The sequence below is a fragment of the Neomonachus schauinslandi genome, chromosome 7 (assembly GCF_002201575.2).
Source record: "Neomonachus schauinslandi chromosome 7, ASM220157v2, whole genome shotgun sequence".
In the NCBI taxonomy this organism is placed as follows: Eukaryota; Metazoa; Chordata; class Mammalia; order Carnivora; family Phocidae; genus Neomonachus; species Neomonachus schauinslandi.
In genome coordinates this window covers 94,100,249-94,117,903 of record NC_058409.1, presented here as the reverse complement: position 1 = coordinate 94,117,903, position 17,655 = coordinate 94,100,249, and the positions used below count along the sequence as shown (strand labels likewise).

The following is a 17,655-nucleotide window of genomic DNA, read 5'->3' as shown; positions in this document are numbered from 1 at the left end:
GATAAATAAGACCTGAGTCCTGCCTCTAAAAGACTTACACTTGAGGAGGTTAGGGAAAAAGGATGTTCACATACCCATAATAAGATGAACTTAAGAAGTATAAGTTCAAGGGAAAGAGGGCACTTCAATGGGCTGAGTAGTTCCAGGAATCCTGTGTGGAGTCCTGCGACCCACATCTCCCAGGTCCGTGTGAGAAGAGCACAGTTAAGTCAGCCAATGACTGTGCATTCATGTTTGATACCTGTATTTTTGAACGAGTTTCTCTGGTTTTTTACCCCAAATCTCTTAAACTATGTATATTAGATCAGTAAGAAGACCTCCCCTCACCCCCTTTTCTGAAGAAGGAAATTTGGAGAGGAACTTGAGATCTGGAACTGGCTTGATCCCTACTACATTGCCATTCAGAAAAATCAACATTATAATAATCTCTCCTTTGCTTTGATCAGGTATATTAGACTTTGTCAAAAGTAATGGAGATTATTTTTTAAGCTGAAAAGACACACAGGGGCTAATTGCAGTATTGGTTCATTATTCAGGAAGAAAGTTATTAGCCTACCTGGAGAATTCTAACAAAGGAAAGAGAGAGCCAAGTGACAAGTAGAACTAAATGGCAAACTGGGTATCAAGCCCCTAGCAGAGGAAGTGGCCAGAACAGATGCTCAGTGAATACAATTTTCCGTCCTTCCCCTGCTCCCACTCCACAATGATGTAGTCCTATGCTCTTGTATGTTTCAGTTGGTATTGATATAAACATGTGAGTTAGAGTGTTGTGGGCTCCAGGGCCACCCACAGTTAGGATGTCTGATTCTCAGAGTTGCCATGTTTCTCTTTGAACTTGATGTACCAAAGAATTTGGGACGAGAGTGTTGGCTTTGTGATCCTGTAGTGGTCCTTTTCTTTTGACCTGAACTTTTTCTGAAGTTTTGAGCCTGATTATAAAGGGAAGGAGTCCAGGTGTGGTATATGCCTGCTGGGATAATTGATAAATGATAGAGGCAGTTTATCAAAAATGGCCAATTGAAACTTTGTGGGGTTTTTTTGTTGTTGTTAGTCACCATACAGTACATCATTAGTTTTTGATGTAGTGTTCCGTGATTCATTTTTTGTGTATAACACCCAATACTCCATGCAATATGTACCCTCCTTGCAATATGTACCCTCCTTAATACCTATCACCAGGCTAACCCATTCCCCTACTCCCAGCCCCTCTAAAACCCTCAGTTTATTTCTTGGAGTCCATAGTCTCTCATGGTTCATCTTCCCCTCTGATTCCCACCCCCCCCCCGCTTCATTTTTCCCTTCCTTCTCCTAATGTCCTCCATGCTATTCCTTATGTTCCACAAATAAGTGAAACCATCTGATAATTGACTTTCTCTGCTTGACTTCTTTCACTTAGCATAATCTTTTCCAGTTCCATCCATGTTGATGCAAAAGTTGGGTATTCATCCTTTTGATGGCTGAGCAATATTCCATTGTATAAATGGACCACATCTTCTTTATCCATTCATCTGTTGAAGGGAATCTCAGCTCTTTCCATAGTTTGGCTATTGTGGACATTGCTGATATGAACATTGGGGTGCATGTGGTCCTTCTTTTCACTACATCTGTATCTTTGGGGTAAATGCCCAGTAGTGCAATTGCTGGGTCATAGAGTAGCTCTATTTTTAACTTTTTGAGGAACGTCCACACTGTTTTCCAAAGTGGCTGTATCAACTTGCCTTCCCACCAACAGTGTAAGAGGGTTCCCCTTTCTCCACAACCTCTCTAACATTTGTTGTTTCTTGCCTTGTCAATTTTTGCCATTCTAACTGGTGTAAGGTGGTATCTCAATGTGGTTTTGATTTGAATTTCCCTGATGGCTAATGATAATGAACATTCTATTATTCTGTTAGCTATTTGTGTGTCTTCTTTGGAGAAGTGTCTGTTCATGTCTTCTGCCCATTTTTTTGACTTGATTATTTGTTTTTTGGGTGTTAAGTTTGAGAAGTTCTTTATAGATCTTAGATATCAGCCCTTTATCTGTATTGTCATTTGCAAATATCTTCTCCCATTCCATGGGTTGCCTCTTTGTTTTGTTGACTGTTTTCTTTGCTGTGCAGAAGCTTTTTATTTTGATGAAGTCCCAAAAGTTCATTTTCGCTTTTGTTGAAAACGTACTATAACATAGTAATACAACTACACTTTGATTCTCTCTCAAGCCCTTTGGGAGCTTCTTAAAATATTAAACTTCTTAAACAGCCTGGTTTTGTTTTGTTTTGTTTTGTTTTTAAGTAAAAATGATGGGGGTAGCTGATTAAACATTATGGTAGATTCTAACTCCCTCCCCCCACCCCAGAACATGTCTGCACTGATACTTTGTTTTCAGGAGGGAGATACAATTCCTCCTTTGATGGTATAGCTCCTTAGAAGGTTTCTGAGAACTTGAGATATAATATTTTCTGATACAATTATGTCCTATTTCATTAGTGTTTGAGGAAATATGCCTTCACAGGGTCTTGGAGAAAATTTATAGGACAGGATGATAGCACGTAACATCAGGGAAACTTGACTTGAATATGATATGAGGAAAGGCTTCCCTAAAGAAGTGAACTGATTTATAGAAGGTAATCAGAGGAAGGAGCTGGGGGAGGAAGGGAGAGAAGTTGTATGTGTGGACTGGGAGGGAAAATCGTGGATTCCAGGAACTAGAAGAAGGACAGGGTTGCTGGGGCAGAAGGAGGGAGCAGGAGAGAGGAGTGAAACATGGTGAGAAGTGGGCACGGAACAGATCCTACAAGGGTTCCTGGACCATCTGAAATGGGTATAAAATCTATCCTCAGAAAAATGGAAGTCAGTGAAGGATTTTTAAAAAGAGGATATAATGATCAGATTTGTTTTTGAAAGATCATTTCTGCCTGCCATGCAGATGAAGGATTAGAGGAGCAAGAATGCTACTGAGAGAACCAACAGGAAGTTGTCGAATTGGGCAAGATGCCATGATGGCAGAAAACAACATGATGATTTGTCCTTGTCCCTCAGAAGCTTACAATCTTATAAGGGAGTGGACATATGTACACAGAACTATTACAGTATAGTATGTGAAGTGTCATAGAATTCAGCAAGATCAAGTGAGAAGAGGAAGAGGTCATTTTTAGCAGAATCAGGGAAATATCTTCTTAGATGCTGAGCAGGATCCAAAGTCTCAAGTGACCTGAGATTTGTCTGTGTTTGGTTTTTGCCTGTTTCTTGTTCTTTTTTTAGTTACAATTGCTTTCAGGATAAGAAAATATTTAAAAAATAGCACTTCTACCTTTTCTGGTTTTGTTTCTTTAAAGCCACAAATGCACAAATGTTATATTCAGGTTCACATTATCTTTGTCAGGCAAGGTAGAAAGCAGTTTTTTATTAATTTCCTTTTAGGAAGGAATAAGTGAAATCCCCATTTCTTGCTCCAGGTCATCTGTCAGTATAATCGGCAAGGGCTTAGAGATAAAGCTTCTCTTTTTGGAGAACATACTGCTGCTGAGTCAACAGCTGGGATGCAGAGGCCCACACTAATGTCTGTGCAAATGAACAAAGACATGATGCCTTTACCCTGAGAAATCTGGAATGGATTGCAATTAGAAAGACTTACGCATGGTTCTCCTATAGCTCTTGGGGCCTCTTCTTGAAACACCGTTCTGAAACACCTGTAAGCCTTTACCACTGTCCACACCTACATATGGCTCAATTTTAATAGGATGACCCATCAACTGCTCTGATTGACTGTGATGGAAAAGCTATTGAGCTCCCTTGGTGTATCTCTTTTGAAGAGAAATAGGCCGGGTTATACTGACATCATGAGAAAGAAAATGCTCGTTGGCCACGTAGAGAGGTATTAGGCAAGGATTAGCCCATGATTTCACATTGGTTCGACTCTCAGCTCCATCTTTTTGTGAGCTTGGGGAAGTCATTGAAGCTGGGTGTCTTTGGAAAAATAAAATAGTTAGGCTGACTGATCACCCAGGTGCTTTGCAAACTTAGTTCCAGATGTAGATTTCCATCCTGGAGAGCTGTGAACTGATTTTTCAGAAGGTTCTTTAGCCTCAGAACACTGACAAGTATTTAGTTATATGGGTCTATACACAAGAGAGTGTCTCCTTCATACTGATGTCAGGGGGGAAAAAAAAAAAACCTCCTTTGGAGCTCTATTTGAAAAACATATTTTGGGCCAAGCGAATGAAGGCTGGCTATTTGACTATAAATTTTGAAAGTCCTGATTGCTTCTAAGATCGAGGAAATGGCATTATCTGGCCTAAGAAATAGTTTCTTAGAAGCTTGCATTCTTAGAACATAGCCAGAAAATTCCGTTCCATTTGAGATGATGCAACTTAAGGACGCTGACAAATATGAAGCAAAGAAAGGTGATAAAGATGAAGAAAAATGTGACCATTGCCATATGAGGAAAAGTTGTTTAAAACTAGCTTGGCTTGGTCTTTACCAGACTTAAGGACATATTACCGCTGTCTCAAATATTGTGAAGAACTATCAGCAGAAGAGAAATGAGACTTTCCTGGCTCTGCCTTCCCTGATAGACCTGGGGTAAATCGATTGAAATTGCAGGGAGCTTAATTTGTGCTCAGCGTAGAGATGAAACTTCGGACAATAGTATCTAACCAAGAATGGAATGGGATCTAGTTTCCCTTGTGTGTGGAGTAATCAGGAAGAGACTGACTCGTAATGATAGCAAAAGCAATGATGGAGGTGTTTTTGCATGTATTACCTCACTATTCAAAACAATCCTTTGAGGTCGACTCTATTATCATTCCCATAGCACAGAAAAAGAAACCAAAGCACTGTATGGTTAAGGCACTTGCCTAAAATCACCCAGTGAGTAGCTGACAAAGCTGGGATTTGAACCCACTCGGTCCAGTTATAGACTCTGCAGGCTTAACTGTGCTGCTATATTGCCTCTAGGCATCACATAGAGATGCTCTGGATGGATTTCTGCCCTGAGTTTCCAGGGTGGTCTTTGAAGATTCCACCAATGGTAGTGCATTTTGTGGTGCCTCTCCTAGGCAGATGAGTGGTGGTACAAAACACGCACACAGTTCCTACGCACATGCCTACTTGGTCATTCTGCTGTAGCTATGCACAGGCATCCAGTTGCCTTCCCTACACCATCTGGCATTGGGGTTCATTGTCTCTTGGGAGAATTTTTTTTGTCTGAGATACTGGTGTCATCTGTGTAGTCCATTTCAGCAGCCATGCTGTGACATCTTTAAAAATAAAATCATGAAAAATATCCAAAAACATTGCAAGAAAAAAACTGCTTTCTGAGTAGAGGGGATACAACTAGATCTTTCTTCCAAACATGATGGATAGCTGTTTGTTCTCTTCTCCATCAGAAATAGCACCTTGTGTGAATGTTGGAGAGAGATCTTGACTCCATCAGCCCTTTGCCCATTAGGAAACACAATGAGAAATGGAAAGTGCTTTCCAGGACAGGGAAAGAGAATCCCTTTCCAACATGATAAGATCTACCTAAAGGTAACTGACCAAGAAGGAGGGCTGACCCCATTTCATATACAGGTGCTTTAAAATAATTTGACAACAGATAGTTAAAATGTAAGTATGCTGTGCTGTCAATCACACCCCGTCCTTCTGGATTTTAATGCTTGTTTTACTTGAGGGAAGATGATATTTGAACATTTTATGGCATCCATCAACAAGAATGTGCACATGGTTTCAAATAAGGGTTTTCAGCCTTCTGAAACCAATTACTTCTGCCTAAGTGGAAATACCAAAGCAGCGATGTGTCAGCAACTAAGAGAATAATTTAGAATAATAATAATAACAAATACATGCCACGATGCTGTGAAACAATAGAAATCATACACACCTACAACACATGCACATATGCACAAACCTTTTAAAGAGGTATTTCAAGAAGTCTGTGTCAAACAATGTTAAGCCGGAGCAATGCAGAAATGTCAGACACATTACATGGGCAGGACGTGCGGTTGGCATTTGGCTGCCAGCGGGGGAGGCGTCCTCCCGCAACTAATTCCTCAGGAACCTCATGCTGAGTGTGTCTACAGGGAAGGGAGAGAAAAAGGGAGGAGGGGAGAGCAGATATTGCCTATTATGTTCTTCCTTCGCAGCTGGAGAAGGCCTCAGCTGTGTCAGGCTGGGACTGCTGGTGATTTTCTGTAGTTAGAGGGGAACACAAAAGGAAGAGCTTTCCTTTCCCAGCCTGTGCCCATGGTGAGCCAGCCTCTCTTGGTCATCAGTGCGGCCGGCACAACTGAACGCCAGCCAGGCCGCCTCTCATGGAGACTCGCCAGCACCTCGCCTCAGCCTGTGAGTTTTGTCCATGGGAAGGTTGTGATGGAGTCTCTGGGTAAGGATGACCGAGGTGCATGCAACTGGGGATTGACGAGGACCTTTCCTAATTGACAGAGTAGGTGGAGCATTTACTTGGACCTTTCAGTGAGTATCCAGGAAGAGGTGGGGGACTTGGCAGTGACCCTGGTTTTGCTCCGCAGCGCCCCGAGTAGCTGTGAATCCTTGTCACTGAGTGTAATTTCGACTTCCTAGCAGGCTGTCGATCTGAAGTATTTTTCTGCTACCTTCATGATGGCTGCCAGGTATTTCACCAGAAAAATATTCTGTGAAAATAGTTATAAAGTGGGATTTATTAACTGTAAACATCTGTTAAGTCAAGCGTCTTGTGTCTGTTGCTGAAATACTCTTTCAAGTTACTCTCTGTACATCTGTCACATTTTTTCACCCTTCAGAGACCTATTTGTGGTAGTTCTCTGTGCACTGATCGGTTTTACCCTTGATTGTGGCTCTGTTAAGATGTTTTTAAAAATAGGCAAAATGAAGGGTGGAGAAATGATTCATTCTATTAATTGAACTTCAAAATGTGGCTTATTCCTGTGACCTAGATCTGATATTTAGTATGCTGAACAGATTTCTAAGAAACTCCTGGTGTCTTTGCTGCAGGTGGTTGGGTTTGTTGACAAATCTTCAGGTGCACCATTTGCCTTCAAAGGGCATGCTGCTGTCACATCAATTTAAATGGAGTAATAATAATCCCTTGCATTTTAGGGTAACTTATGTTTTATGAAGTGCTTTTACTTCTATTATCTTAAGTATTTGAATTGATCTCATTTTATCACATCGAGCCTGTGTGATAGGTGTAATATTTTCATGAGGTCCATTTTTTAAGTGAGGAAACCAATGGCAAAGTACTCATGCAAGGTCATCAACTAGTAAGTGAACATGTTGGTATTTCAACCCACTCCATATCTCAAGCTTTTGTTTTCTTGTGCAGCTGACCTGCAGGTGGCCTAGACACAACCACATGAGAATAGGCTCCTACTTGCATATCGTTTATTATACACGTGTATATGTTTGCCATTTTCCTATTTTTTTGCCTCCTTCCTTTTTATTCTTCAGGCCATGGCAGGAACAGTTTTGAAGTAGAACAAATTCAAAATGAGCATACCCCGTCTTTCTACAACACATGTATACATCCTTGGCCCCTGAGATTTAGGGGTCTTGAGACGACGCAAGTTTCCTCTCATTTAAGAAGAAAACCATCAATAAACCTCTTGTGAGTCAAGCCAAAACAAAGGGATGATTCTATAATGGTGCAGTTCCACTTTGATTTACTTGAGTAGTAGGGATGGGGGAGGCAGGGGGAAGATTCCAACATCCTTTAAATTATCACACATCAATTACCTCAGCCTTTGAGAACAAGCAAGTGTGTCTCCAGAAGCTGAGGAGCCTGTGACGCTGTCACTTCAGACAACAGACAACCTTAGTGCTCCCTCAAGGATCAACCAGAGACCTTGAGAACTATCAAGAACCTAGAAGCAAACTTCAAAGGCTACTTAGATAAGCCTCAAATGATTCAGGAGAGTACAATCCTCTCTTCCCAATCCCCCCTACCCCGACCAAGGCCTTCCGTCCCAACATTCACATTCAGTGCCCAACCACATGTGTCCATTAGTTCTTGATGAGAACACAGTCATGGGCTTCAACCATGATGACACAGACTCCCATGAAAGCATGTGAAGCACCTCTTTCCAGGTTCACCTAGTATGCTTGGCAATACTTTCTTCTGTACCTTTCTTTCTGCATCAGAAAGAGAGCAAGGGATTTTCTGTTACATCAGTTCCTTTGCCAAGACAGTTTTCATATTCTCCAGCCTTTTTTTTTTTTTTTAAGATCACTTAGCAATGTTCTGGTTACTTTCTAAAGAAGATAAATGCCCTCCCACCTCAGTCATGGTCTACCTTCACTCTTTCATCAAAACACATGGGCAGAAGGGATGCACAAAATCACTAGAGTTTGCATCATGGGGGCTCTGTTGTAGTCATTATTTTTTCAAGTTATTCGGAAAACCTCTTGAGAAATAGGTGGAGGGTGTATTCATAAAACCTTGAAATGTAAGAGCTGGAAGGCAGTGTAAATTACGTGTGGTCCAATTGTCTCATAATGATGAGAAATTGAGTCCCAGAGAGGTTGAGAATTGTCCCAGTTTATCATGAGAATGCCATTGTTACATATTTCCTATTCGTCCTTCATGTTGCCCTGAACCCTTTAAGACCTTGCTCTCTGTCCTAAAAAATGACCATGTGGGCTGCATCGATGGGTGCCCTTGTCCTCTAACTGCCAACTGGCTTACTCAACCGTACGAGATCAGAGGGCATTGGAAGAGGAGGCTGGGGCACCTATTACCAGCTTCCTCCTTGTCCTGGTGCCAGATGCTGGCTATTTGCCTGTCCCGGAGACTCATGCCTTCTCAGGTGGCCTTCTCCAGACAGTTCTTTCTGGTTTCCTCCAGTCACTCCCTCTCCTTGCCCCTGCAGAGCTACCAATGGCAACAACTTCTCTATTTTGCTAGCCCTGGAGCATTGTGCCATCCCTTTTGGTTTCCCGAACCCTGACCACAACTTTTAAAAAAGCACCCTTAATAAACTCTCCTCACATTACCCAGTTTAGGTACCATCTGCTTCCATGCTGTGACCTTGCCTGGTCCAGCAACAACTCCAGCTAAAACTACAGTCCAGCTGGTTCTCCATCTCCATAGCCCTACTCTAAGTCTTTCTACTGTAAGGTTTTTACTATGGATAGCTTAATACTTTGTATAAGTACATCTTTTATAAATATGCTTTTCATAGTGAGTAGCAATAGGCTGTAATACTTAAAAATATGGGTTCAAGGTGTTGGGTTCAAATCCTGGTTCTGCCACTTACTGTTGCTTAACCTCTATGTGTCTCAGTATCCCCTTTCATAACTAAAAGGCTGTGGTGAAGATAAAAAGACACCAGTGTACTCAGAGAACTTAGCACATACAAGTGTTCATAAGTAAATGTTCATACATGCCCCCCACACGGCAAGTGTTCCATAAATGTTAGCTTTTTTTTTTAAGATTTTTTAAAATTTATTAGAGAGAGAGGGAGAAAGAAAGAGCACAAGCAGGGGAAGCAGCAGAAGAGGGAGAAGCAGCAGGGAGCCTGACGCGGGGCTTGATCCCAGGACCCTTAGATCATGACCTGAGCCGAAGGCAGATGCTTAACCAACTGAGCCACCCAGGTGCCCCTTTTTATTAGCATTTTCAATCTGTTAGGACTCCCACCATATACATGGAAATATTTATTAGGACTCTGGTTCTGTAAATGGAAAAAATTGCAGATTTTCCTGATCCTGGCTCAGCGTCATAAAGTTTCCTGAGGACAGAGTCATCAGTGCCCAAGACCTGAAGAGTGATGAGGAAATGGGAAGGTGCAGATTTGTGGGGGTGTGAGTCATGGGGATGCGAGGACAGATAGAACAGGAATGCAGACAGCCCTGTGATGGACAAGCCTGGATGTGCATGGAAGCTTTTGTTCTGCCTGGGAGGGATGTGAATTGGCAGGGTGGGGGTCTGGTTCCTGGCTGGCTGACCTGGGAGGAGACCATGGAATGTGTTGCTTGAGATTACAGCCTGAGCCTGGATGTTCATGCACCAATAGTAACATAGGGGCTAGTTTCCAAAAGTACTGATGAACCCCCACCTAGAGACCGGATTTCTTTAGTTTCAGAGTGTAAAATAAAGCATTGTGTTCCTATTTTAAAAAAATGTTTTTCATATATTAATTCTTCCTTTTGAATTATTGATAAATATTCAGAGATGTGAAATCAGTTATACTCGAGCTTTGTTATCCTGGGGACTAGCCAGGGGTGTTTGGACAGCAGAGCTGGACCGTCCTATACTATTGGTTCCCATAGAAAGTGTCACACAGCTCTTTGCTGATTAAAACTCCACGTGGCCCTTTTTACCTGCAATGGCTTTACTCTTTGTCTCCCCAAGGGTGTGGTAAAGTGTGCCTTCTCTTACCTAGATCTAGTGCTTTTCTCCTGTGTTTAAATACAGCCCTGTGACATGCCTCTGAAAGAAAAAGAAATTAAGTCATCCCATCTCCTGTTGCTCAGGACAGTGACAACTCTCTGTTACCACTTGATGTCAGACAAGGACAGAATTTAATACACTGTTGGAGGCCATGGGAACATAGAAGGATGTCCATGGTGCTGGATAGTCTTTGTGAGTTAGACCTTGGTGTGAATATCTGAATGCAGGCAGCCCAGGCTTCTCCCACTCGCTTCCTTTCTCCCTGTTTTCTCTTTTCCTTGTCTTGTCATTTCGATGTCTGGCCCAGAAGGTAATTGCCCCTAGAGTCAACAACCAGTTCGAGTTTCAGTAGCCATTAATGGCGGTCACGTGTAAATAAATGAGTGTCCAGCGCAGGGGGCTTCTTGTCACTCTTTCCACGCAGTAATGCCACCCCTCCACCCAAAAGTTACCAGCAAATACCTCTGTAACACAAATGTCCAGAACTATCTATGACTAAGATAGGGAATGCGTCTTTCCTTCTACACTCCATTTGACCTCTTTTAAGTCATTTTGAAAATGTACCCTCTCCATGAGCTCTATCCTAAACATGTTGTTGAAAAGTAAAAACCACCCTTTCTCCCATCACCCCCCTCACTCTAAAACCCCCTTACTTGTTAGGATTTTTGTTTTACTTTGTGTTTTTGTTTTTGTTTTTCTCATGGCACTTAGGAGTTTCTAACCTGCTATGGAATGCTTCTTTATGTTACTGTTTCTTTGGCCCACTAACACATAAGCTCCACCAGGGCAGGAAACCTGATCTGTTTGTTCACTGATGGATCCCATGGACCCAGAATGATGCCTGGTACATGGCAGGCTCTCTGCCAGTATTTTGCACAGTGAGTAAAAAAATGTCGCAAAGAAATTTAGGGGCCTACTTTTCTGCAAGAAATTTCTTAACTCCAGAAAAAGGCCCAGTGCTGTGTTTCTCCACCTTGAGGAAAACTCATTGAAAATGCATTCTATGAAAATCACGGTATCAATGCAAAAGAAAAGTTTGTCTTTATAACCGATAAAAATTTACCTTTAGCTTTAGATTATTAACAAACTGAAAACTCAAGACTAAAGTCACCGCATGGCACACGACCCCACCAATTCCTCTCCACACAGCAGGGGACCTATGGCCTAATGCAAAGAATCAGCATCCATCCTAGGGGCCCTCTAAGGAAACTGGACTTTCCCACTTTGCTTCCTGAGCTATTCCAAGCTCGGGGGCTTGCCATTCCGCCTGCCCCCCCCGCCCCACTATAGAGGCATCCTACAAATATCTTACAGCCGTTGGGCCAGAGACAGAAACACAGAGATAGTGCCAGAAGGGCCACGTCCAGCAATATCACTGATTGGAAAAGTTTAATCAACTTAGAATCCTCCATATGCTTATACCAAGGAGTGGGAGTGTCACAGGAACCCACTCCTCTGCTGGAAAGAATTATGCAGATGCACAAGGACTGCCTAATTTGGGGCTACCCTGAGGAACACATTGTTCTGGATTCTCAGATGGCTTTCTGGAAGAGAATCAAAGTGACGAATTTTCAGTGTCTCCGTCATGCTCACACACACGTGCACATGCATGCATACACAGATCTAAGATATCCTACAAATGATTGAACCATCTGACGAGCTCTTCAGGAGGAAAACGATCCCCTCCTGCCACATCCCCAGACACCCTTATTTTACTCTTAGGTGGGAGTAAAACACAAGAAATTAGCTGCATCTAAGCATCTGTTTTTTCATCTGCATATAGCATTAGAGCTTCTTTATCAGAAGAAATTACATGAAAGATGAAAAAGAATGAGTAATGTCTATAATGGCCAATCATTTTCCCAGAGAGTTGCTGGACTCCCTCTCCTCTTTCCTGCATCCATTTATTTTTCCTCTACGGGACCTCCTATGACTTAAGTGGGTGCACCAAAATGCAGAGTTCCTATTGTCACTGTGCAATGGGGAGGTTAGGGATGAAAAGCCCATTTTAGATACTTCCTGCTATTGATCTCCGTTTATCAGAAAGGCTTTTGCTGTGCTGGTTCACTGTTGTGCTTAGGCAAAGGTTTCTACGGATTTACTGCCACAGTGTATTCAATCTGTTATAAAGTAGCATCAGCGTTCAGGGTGCTGTTCTCCTTTCTTTGACCCAGTTTTAAAAATCTCCAACTAAAGGTGCTTCATTTAAGTTTACATAGAGGCTGCAAAGCGATCAGAATTCTTCCTACCATTTCTACCGGGCGAATTACTGTAAGGACTCTACATCTTACCCTCCAAAAGCTGTTGTCCTTTGGTCTGAAGAATGACTGCCATACAAGAAATACTTTACAAAAATCCAGTGGAAGTGTCGGAGATTTTTTTTTTCTTCCTCCCTTTATTCCTTTTCAATGATCACTGATTATCTAGCTTATAAATTCCACGATTACACTTTCTCTTTGGGCTGCCTTCTTGCAGAGCGATTCCAGAAACCAGGACGGTGGCCCCAAGGCAGACACTATTAAATACTGGCACTCAAAGTTGCAAAAAGCGTGTATTCCAATTCTCTCATCAAAGGCAGCCCATGCAAAGCTCACTGCCTAGACAAAAATATGGTCCAAGTCAGTGAAGGCTTTAAAGGCTCTTTTAAAAAAAGTACTTCTTGAGGTAGATTGGTTCATGTTCTATCCTGTCCAGTAGGTTGTTATTTCTTACCTACCCAGACCATAGAAAGCACAGCTTTTACCAACAAGCTCTTCCTGGTTCCCAAGTCTGTGCTATTTTGTTCTTCGCCTTCGATTCTTTATGCTGAGAGTTTGAAATTGCAGCCTCAAGCTCCCAAGCGATTGGCAAATGTCAAGTATCCCCAGGCATAGCAACCAGCTGAGATAGTGAGGCACTGCATGCTGAATGGGGATTGTGTTGTTGTTATTATGCTTCTGGTGGGATGGGGAGGCGAAGAAAAGCAAGAAGAAGGAAGATGACTTGCGTGGGCACAAACACCTTACCTTCAGTTGCTCAGCAGCATCTTCTAATGACCAAAGTCATGCCAACACCACATTTGGGGGCAGTTTACTAACTCTGTTACCACCTGTGCCTTGAGTAAATGATAAATGGCAGCGGGTACCTCTAACTTTTCATTTATGTTAATACCTAGAATTTTTCTCCCATGTAGGATGAACTTCTCCTTACTTTGTCTGCTTACTTTAAGACTTCGTCAACTCTCCAAACTTTGAGCTTGACAAACAGTAATTTACTGCTTCCCTCCCCCTTTTCCTTCTCTCTTTTTAACTCTCTCATCCTTGTCCGGCAAAGAAGCCAATGAACAACTGACAAACAATGTGTTATTATCAGGCCTCTCTTTGGGGAGAAGCTTCTTAATCGGTGGAAGTCAGACTTTCGAAGCCACTCTTGCTGATGGTCTATATTGTGTCTCTTTATTTGGCTTCTTGGCGTAGGTATCTTTAGATTGAGTCCGGCCAAGAGGGAGGATGCTGGAAAATCTCAACCTGACATCCCAGCTCCAGCAAAAAGCAAATAAGAGATACCACTGTGGTTAAAATCGAGGGACTGCTGAGTTGTCCTTCCCCTTCTTCCACCCTGACTTTATCCTGCAGACTGCTATTTCTCAAGTCTCTGTCCAACTTTTACTTATCCTGGGAAATTTTCAGTGACCCCCGCCCCATGCCATCCACAGTTAAGTAAGGTTCCTCTTCCCTGCTCTCATGGTACCATCTGTTTTTTCCACCACAAAGCTTCTGATATCCTATTTAAATTAATTTAGCAATTTAATTTAAATTGTCTAGATTGTCAGTTCTCCAAGGAGCGAGATACTGTCTTACTCACTGTCAGATTCCACCTGGCAAGGAGTAGCTTCTCAAGAAGTAAACCTCTGCTGGCTGTGATTTTGTGAGCTTTGCGATCTGAAAGCTGGAAAGAGTGTGCTCTCTTTCCTCTGTGTTTCTGTCAGCCCATCGAGTCACACGTGGCAAATTTGCCTGCCTTGTTAGATCTAAAGAGAGCACTTTTTTAGGTGGAACTTGGAACCTATGGGCCAGGAGGATTGCCTCTTTGCCTTCTTCACTCTATCACCCTCATGCAGAGAAGATGAGGGTCAAGATGCATATTTATGATCTCTGGATGAATGTGCCTTCTCTACCTGCCCGCGGGGAGCTCTCCCACGAGTCTCCCCTCCACCAGCCACACTTCTCTGCTCTGATGGATGGAGCTGACTGGCCAAATTGCTATGCTGATGAACTGCTCAGCTACCTGCACAAATGTTCCAGAGAGATCTCCAGGGATAAACCACATTTTAGAGAAGGATTCATCCACAGCTTGGGGTGAGCCTTTTAGCCCTTAGCTAGTCGGGTATGGTGGGCTAAGGAAGATGAAAGGACTATCGTATCAGTGCTCACTTTTTAGCAACCCGAGCGCCTCTCCTTGGGCTGGTGAGAAGCATTACTGCATTTTTCACTTTTCCAGAAAGTTATTTAAATTGAGACCTAGAGGTCTGGGTGTCACTGTGCTCATTGAAAGAGGGAAACCAAGAAGCTGAACTGAAAGCACTTAAAGGAAGGATGCATTACCTTAAAATATGCAGATGGAAAACTGACATTATTGTCAATGTCAGAAGTCACCTTTCTGAATAAACAGTCACCTCTGGGCAAATGTGGGGATGTGTTTCTTTCCGTTTACAAATGACTGAGTATGCAAATGCAGGGAGGTGGAGTTGAGCCCCTAATGCAGGGTTGTCTTCTTTCATCTATCCCTAATGAGGAACACGCAGGAATCTGTCAAGAAAGGCATCACAGGCTGATTTGTGCCTTCTGAATAGAGGGGATTTCAGTGGTAAATCTGCCAGCTGGTTTTGTGCCTGAGTATTACATCGGTCTCTTGTATGATCTTGCATCCTGTGTAAAATGCAATATTTTGGCCTAATGGGCAGGATTAGCAAGAGCTGGGAAGCCATAAATGAAAGTTTCTTGTTTCTAGAGAGCAAGTTAGAGCTTTTATATTATCTGCCGCAGAGCTCGGTGAATTTTAATGTATCTCTTGGGCTTCGGTAATATTCGTGTTAATGTCAAAATTGATCCCATTGTTATTGAGATGTGTGGGTTTTCAGGCCAAAGACACACAGTGCCTGTTGCCAGGGCTGATGAATATCTGCATGGGATATGTTCCTCCCAACCTCTTCCCAGAACTGAGTGAGGTTATCACTGGGGCCTGCTACTGAGTTCTGTTTGTGGGCCTGGATTTTTCTGTAATTCACTCATAAATGTAATTGGACATTCACTGACTACCTATTGTGTGCCAGGCACTTTGCTTGACTCTGGGGACATAACAGTGAACAAAAAGATCTGGGCTCTTCTCCCAGAGGATCTCTACCTAGGTATGGAGATGAACAATAAAATACCCAAGCAGAAAGAGCGTAATTTCACATTGATCCTAGTGCTATGTAGGGGAAGAGCAAGAAAAGAAGAGAGGGAATTATGGAGAGGAAAATCATTAGCTCTCTTGGTGATGAAACGGTGTTTAAGCTGAGACAGAAAGGATGAGGCCAAGCCAGCCTTGGAAATAGAGGCAGAAAGAGTTTTCGAGATGAAGCAATTAGTATGTGCAAAGATCCTAACCTGGGTAAGAATCCGACATGTTTGAAAAATTAAATGGAGACAAGCATGTCTAGTGCAAAACAAGGAGGCAGAGTGGGAGGAAATGGAATTAGAGGTTTTGGCAGAGAACACAGCACCTAGGGCCTTGCAGCCATGCTAAGGAGTTGACTCTTTTATCCTAAGTGCAGTTAGAAGCTGGGAAAGGGAGTTTTTGCGTTCAGTTTCTATCTTTAAAAACTGTATTTAAAAAAAAATAACAAGTGTGGCAAGGTTGTAGAGAAATTGGAACCCTTGTGATTGCTGATGGGAATGTAAGATAGAGTAGCTCTGGAGAAGACGGGGTGGTGGTTCCTCAAAAAAATTCCATGTGGAATGACCATCTGAGCCAGTGATTCCCCTTCTGAGTATATCCCCAAAAGAACTGCAAGTAGGGACTCCGATATTTGGACACCGTGTTTTAGCAGCATTATACACAATAGCCAAAAGGGGGAAATCAACCAATTGTCCCTCGACAGATGAATACATAAGCAAAATGCAATATATACACACAATGGGATATTATTTAGCCTTAAAAAGGATGGAAATTCTGCCACATGCCTCAACACAGTGAACCTGGAAGACCTTTGTGCTAAGTGAAATAAGCCAGATGCAAAAACAAAGATTAGAGGATTCCATTCTTACAAGGTACCTAGAGTAGTCAAGTTCCTAGAGACTGAAAGTAGAATGATGGTTGCCAGGAGCTGGGGGAAGCAGAATGGGGAGTTAGTGTTTAATGGAGACAGAATTTCCATTGGGAAAAATGAGAGAGTTCTTGAAGATGGATGGTGGTGATGGTCGCACGATAATGTGAATTTACATAGTGCTGCCAAACTGTACACTTCGTGGTTAAAATGGGAAATGTTGTGTCTATTTTATGTTTTGTCTATTTTACCACAATAAAAAAGCTACAGAAACAACAACAGCAGCAACAAAAAAAGGCAGCTCACACTATTTTATGCTAGATAGAAAGGAGGCAAGAGACCAGTAAGGCAGACAGGAGCTTATTGCTCTAGTTCCGTATGAAGACAATGGTGGGCTAGTGACAATATGGATGCAGAGGATCTGTGGATCTGAGACCTGTATTAAAGGGAAAAGCTACAGGATATTGATGGATAATATCACAGTTCTTTGTAGTTAGAATACACTTGAAGCCTTTAGACCACACTTACAGGGGTAAAGACTGGCAAAATCCCTTTGACTGGCAGATGTGTTTAAACTTGACATCTTGGTGCATGACAGGGAGAGCTTTATTTTTAAACTCTTCAGTAGTCTTAGATGGAGTATGGGAGCTATTGCTGTTGACGTGTGAATATTTGCACTGTCATAGAGCAGTCATATGTTCTGTGTGAGCATGCCTTGTCTTTGTGATTTGCAGTGATAACTAGCATGTGGCTAGAGTTGTTCGTTCTCTTCCTTATTAGTAATGCACGTCTTCCATTAGCATATGCAACTAACTACTCCCTTTCCCCTGTGCAGTGTTGACATTCATTGTAATGATTTATTATCCAAGCTAAATAACCCTCAATATGAAACAACAAACATGCCTATGTTTGTGTTTTCCATTTGTTTTGTTTTCTCTTTCTTGCTTCCGCATAAGTAGGTAGTTCTTTATGTGATAATTACGTGGTACAGAAACAAGCAGTT

General features: G+C 42.3%; 1 protein-coding gene across 3 annotated transcripts in view; it reads left to right on the top strand.

Annotated features, from left to right (window-relative positions):
- The window catches only part of TENM2 (teneurin transmembrane protein 2), a 923,271-nt gene that overhangs the window by 439,676 nt on the left and 465,940 nt on the right, over positions 1-17,655 (top strand). Inside the window, exon 1 of one of the 3 annotated variants that reach the window (XM_044917120.1) lies at positions 6,223-6,361. The exons of the other annotated variants lie outside the window; for them this stretch is intronic. Within the exon in view, the coding sequence (XP_044773055.1) occupies positions 6,223-6,361 (139 nt within the window). Of the gene's footprint in view, positions 1-6,222; positions 6,362-17,655 lie in introns of those variants that run through there. 3 annotated transcript variants of the gene reach the window in all.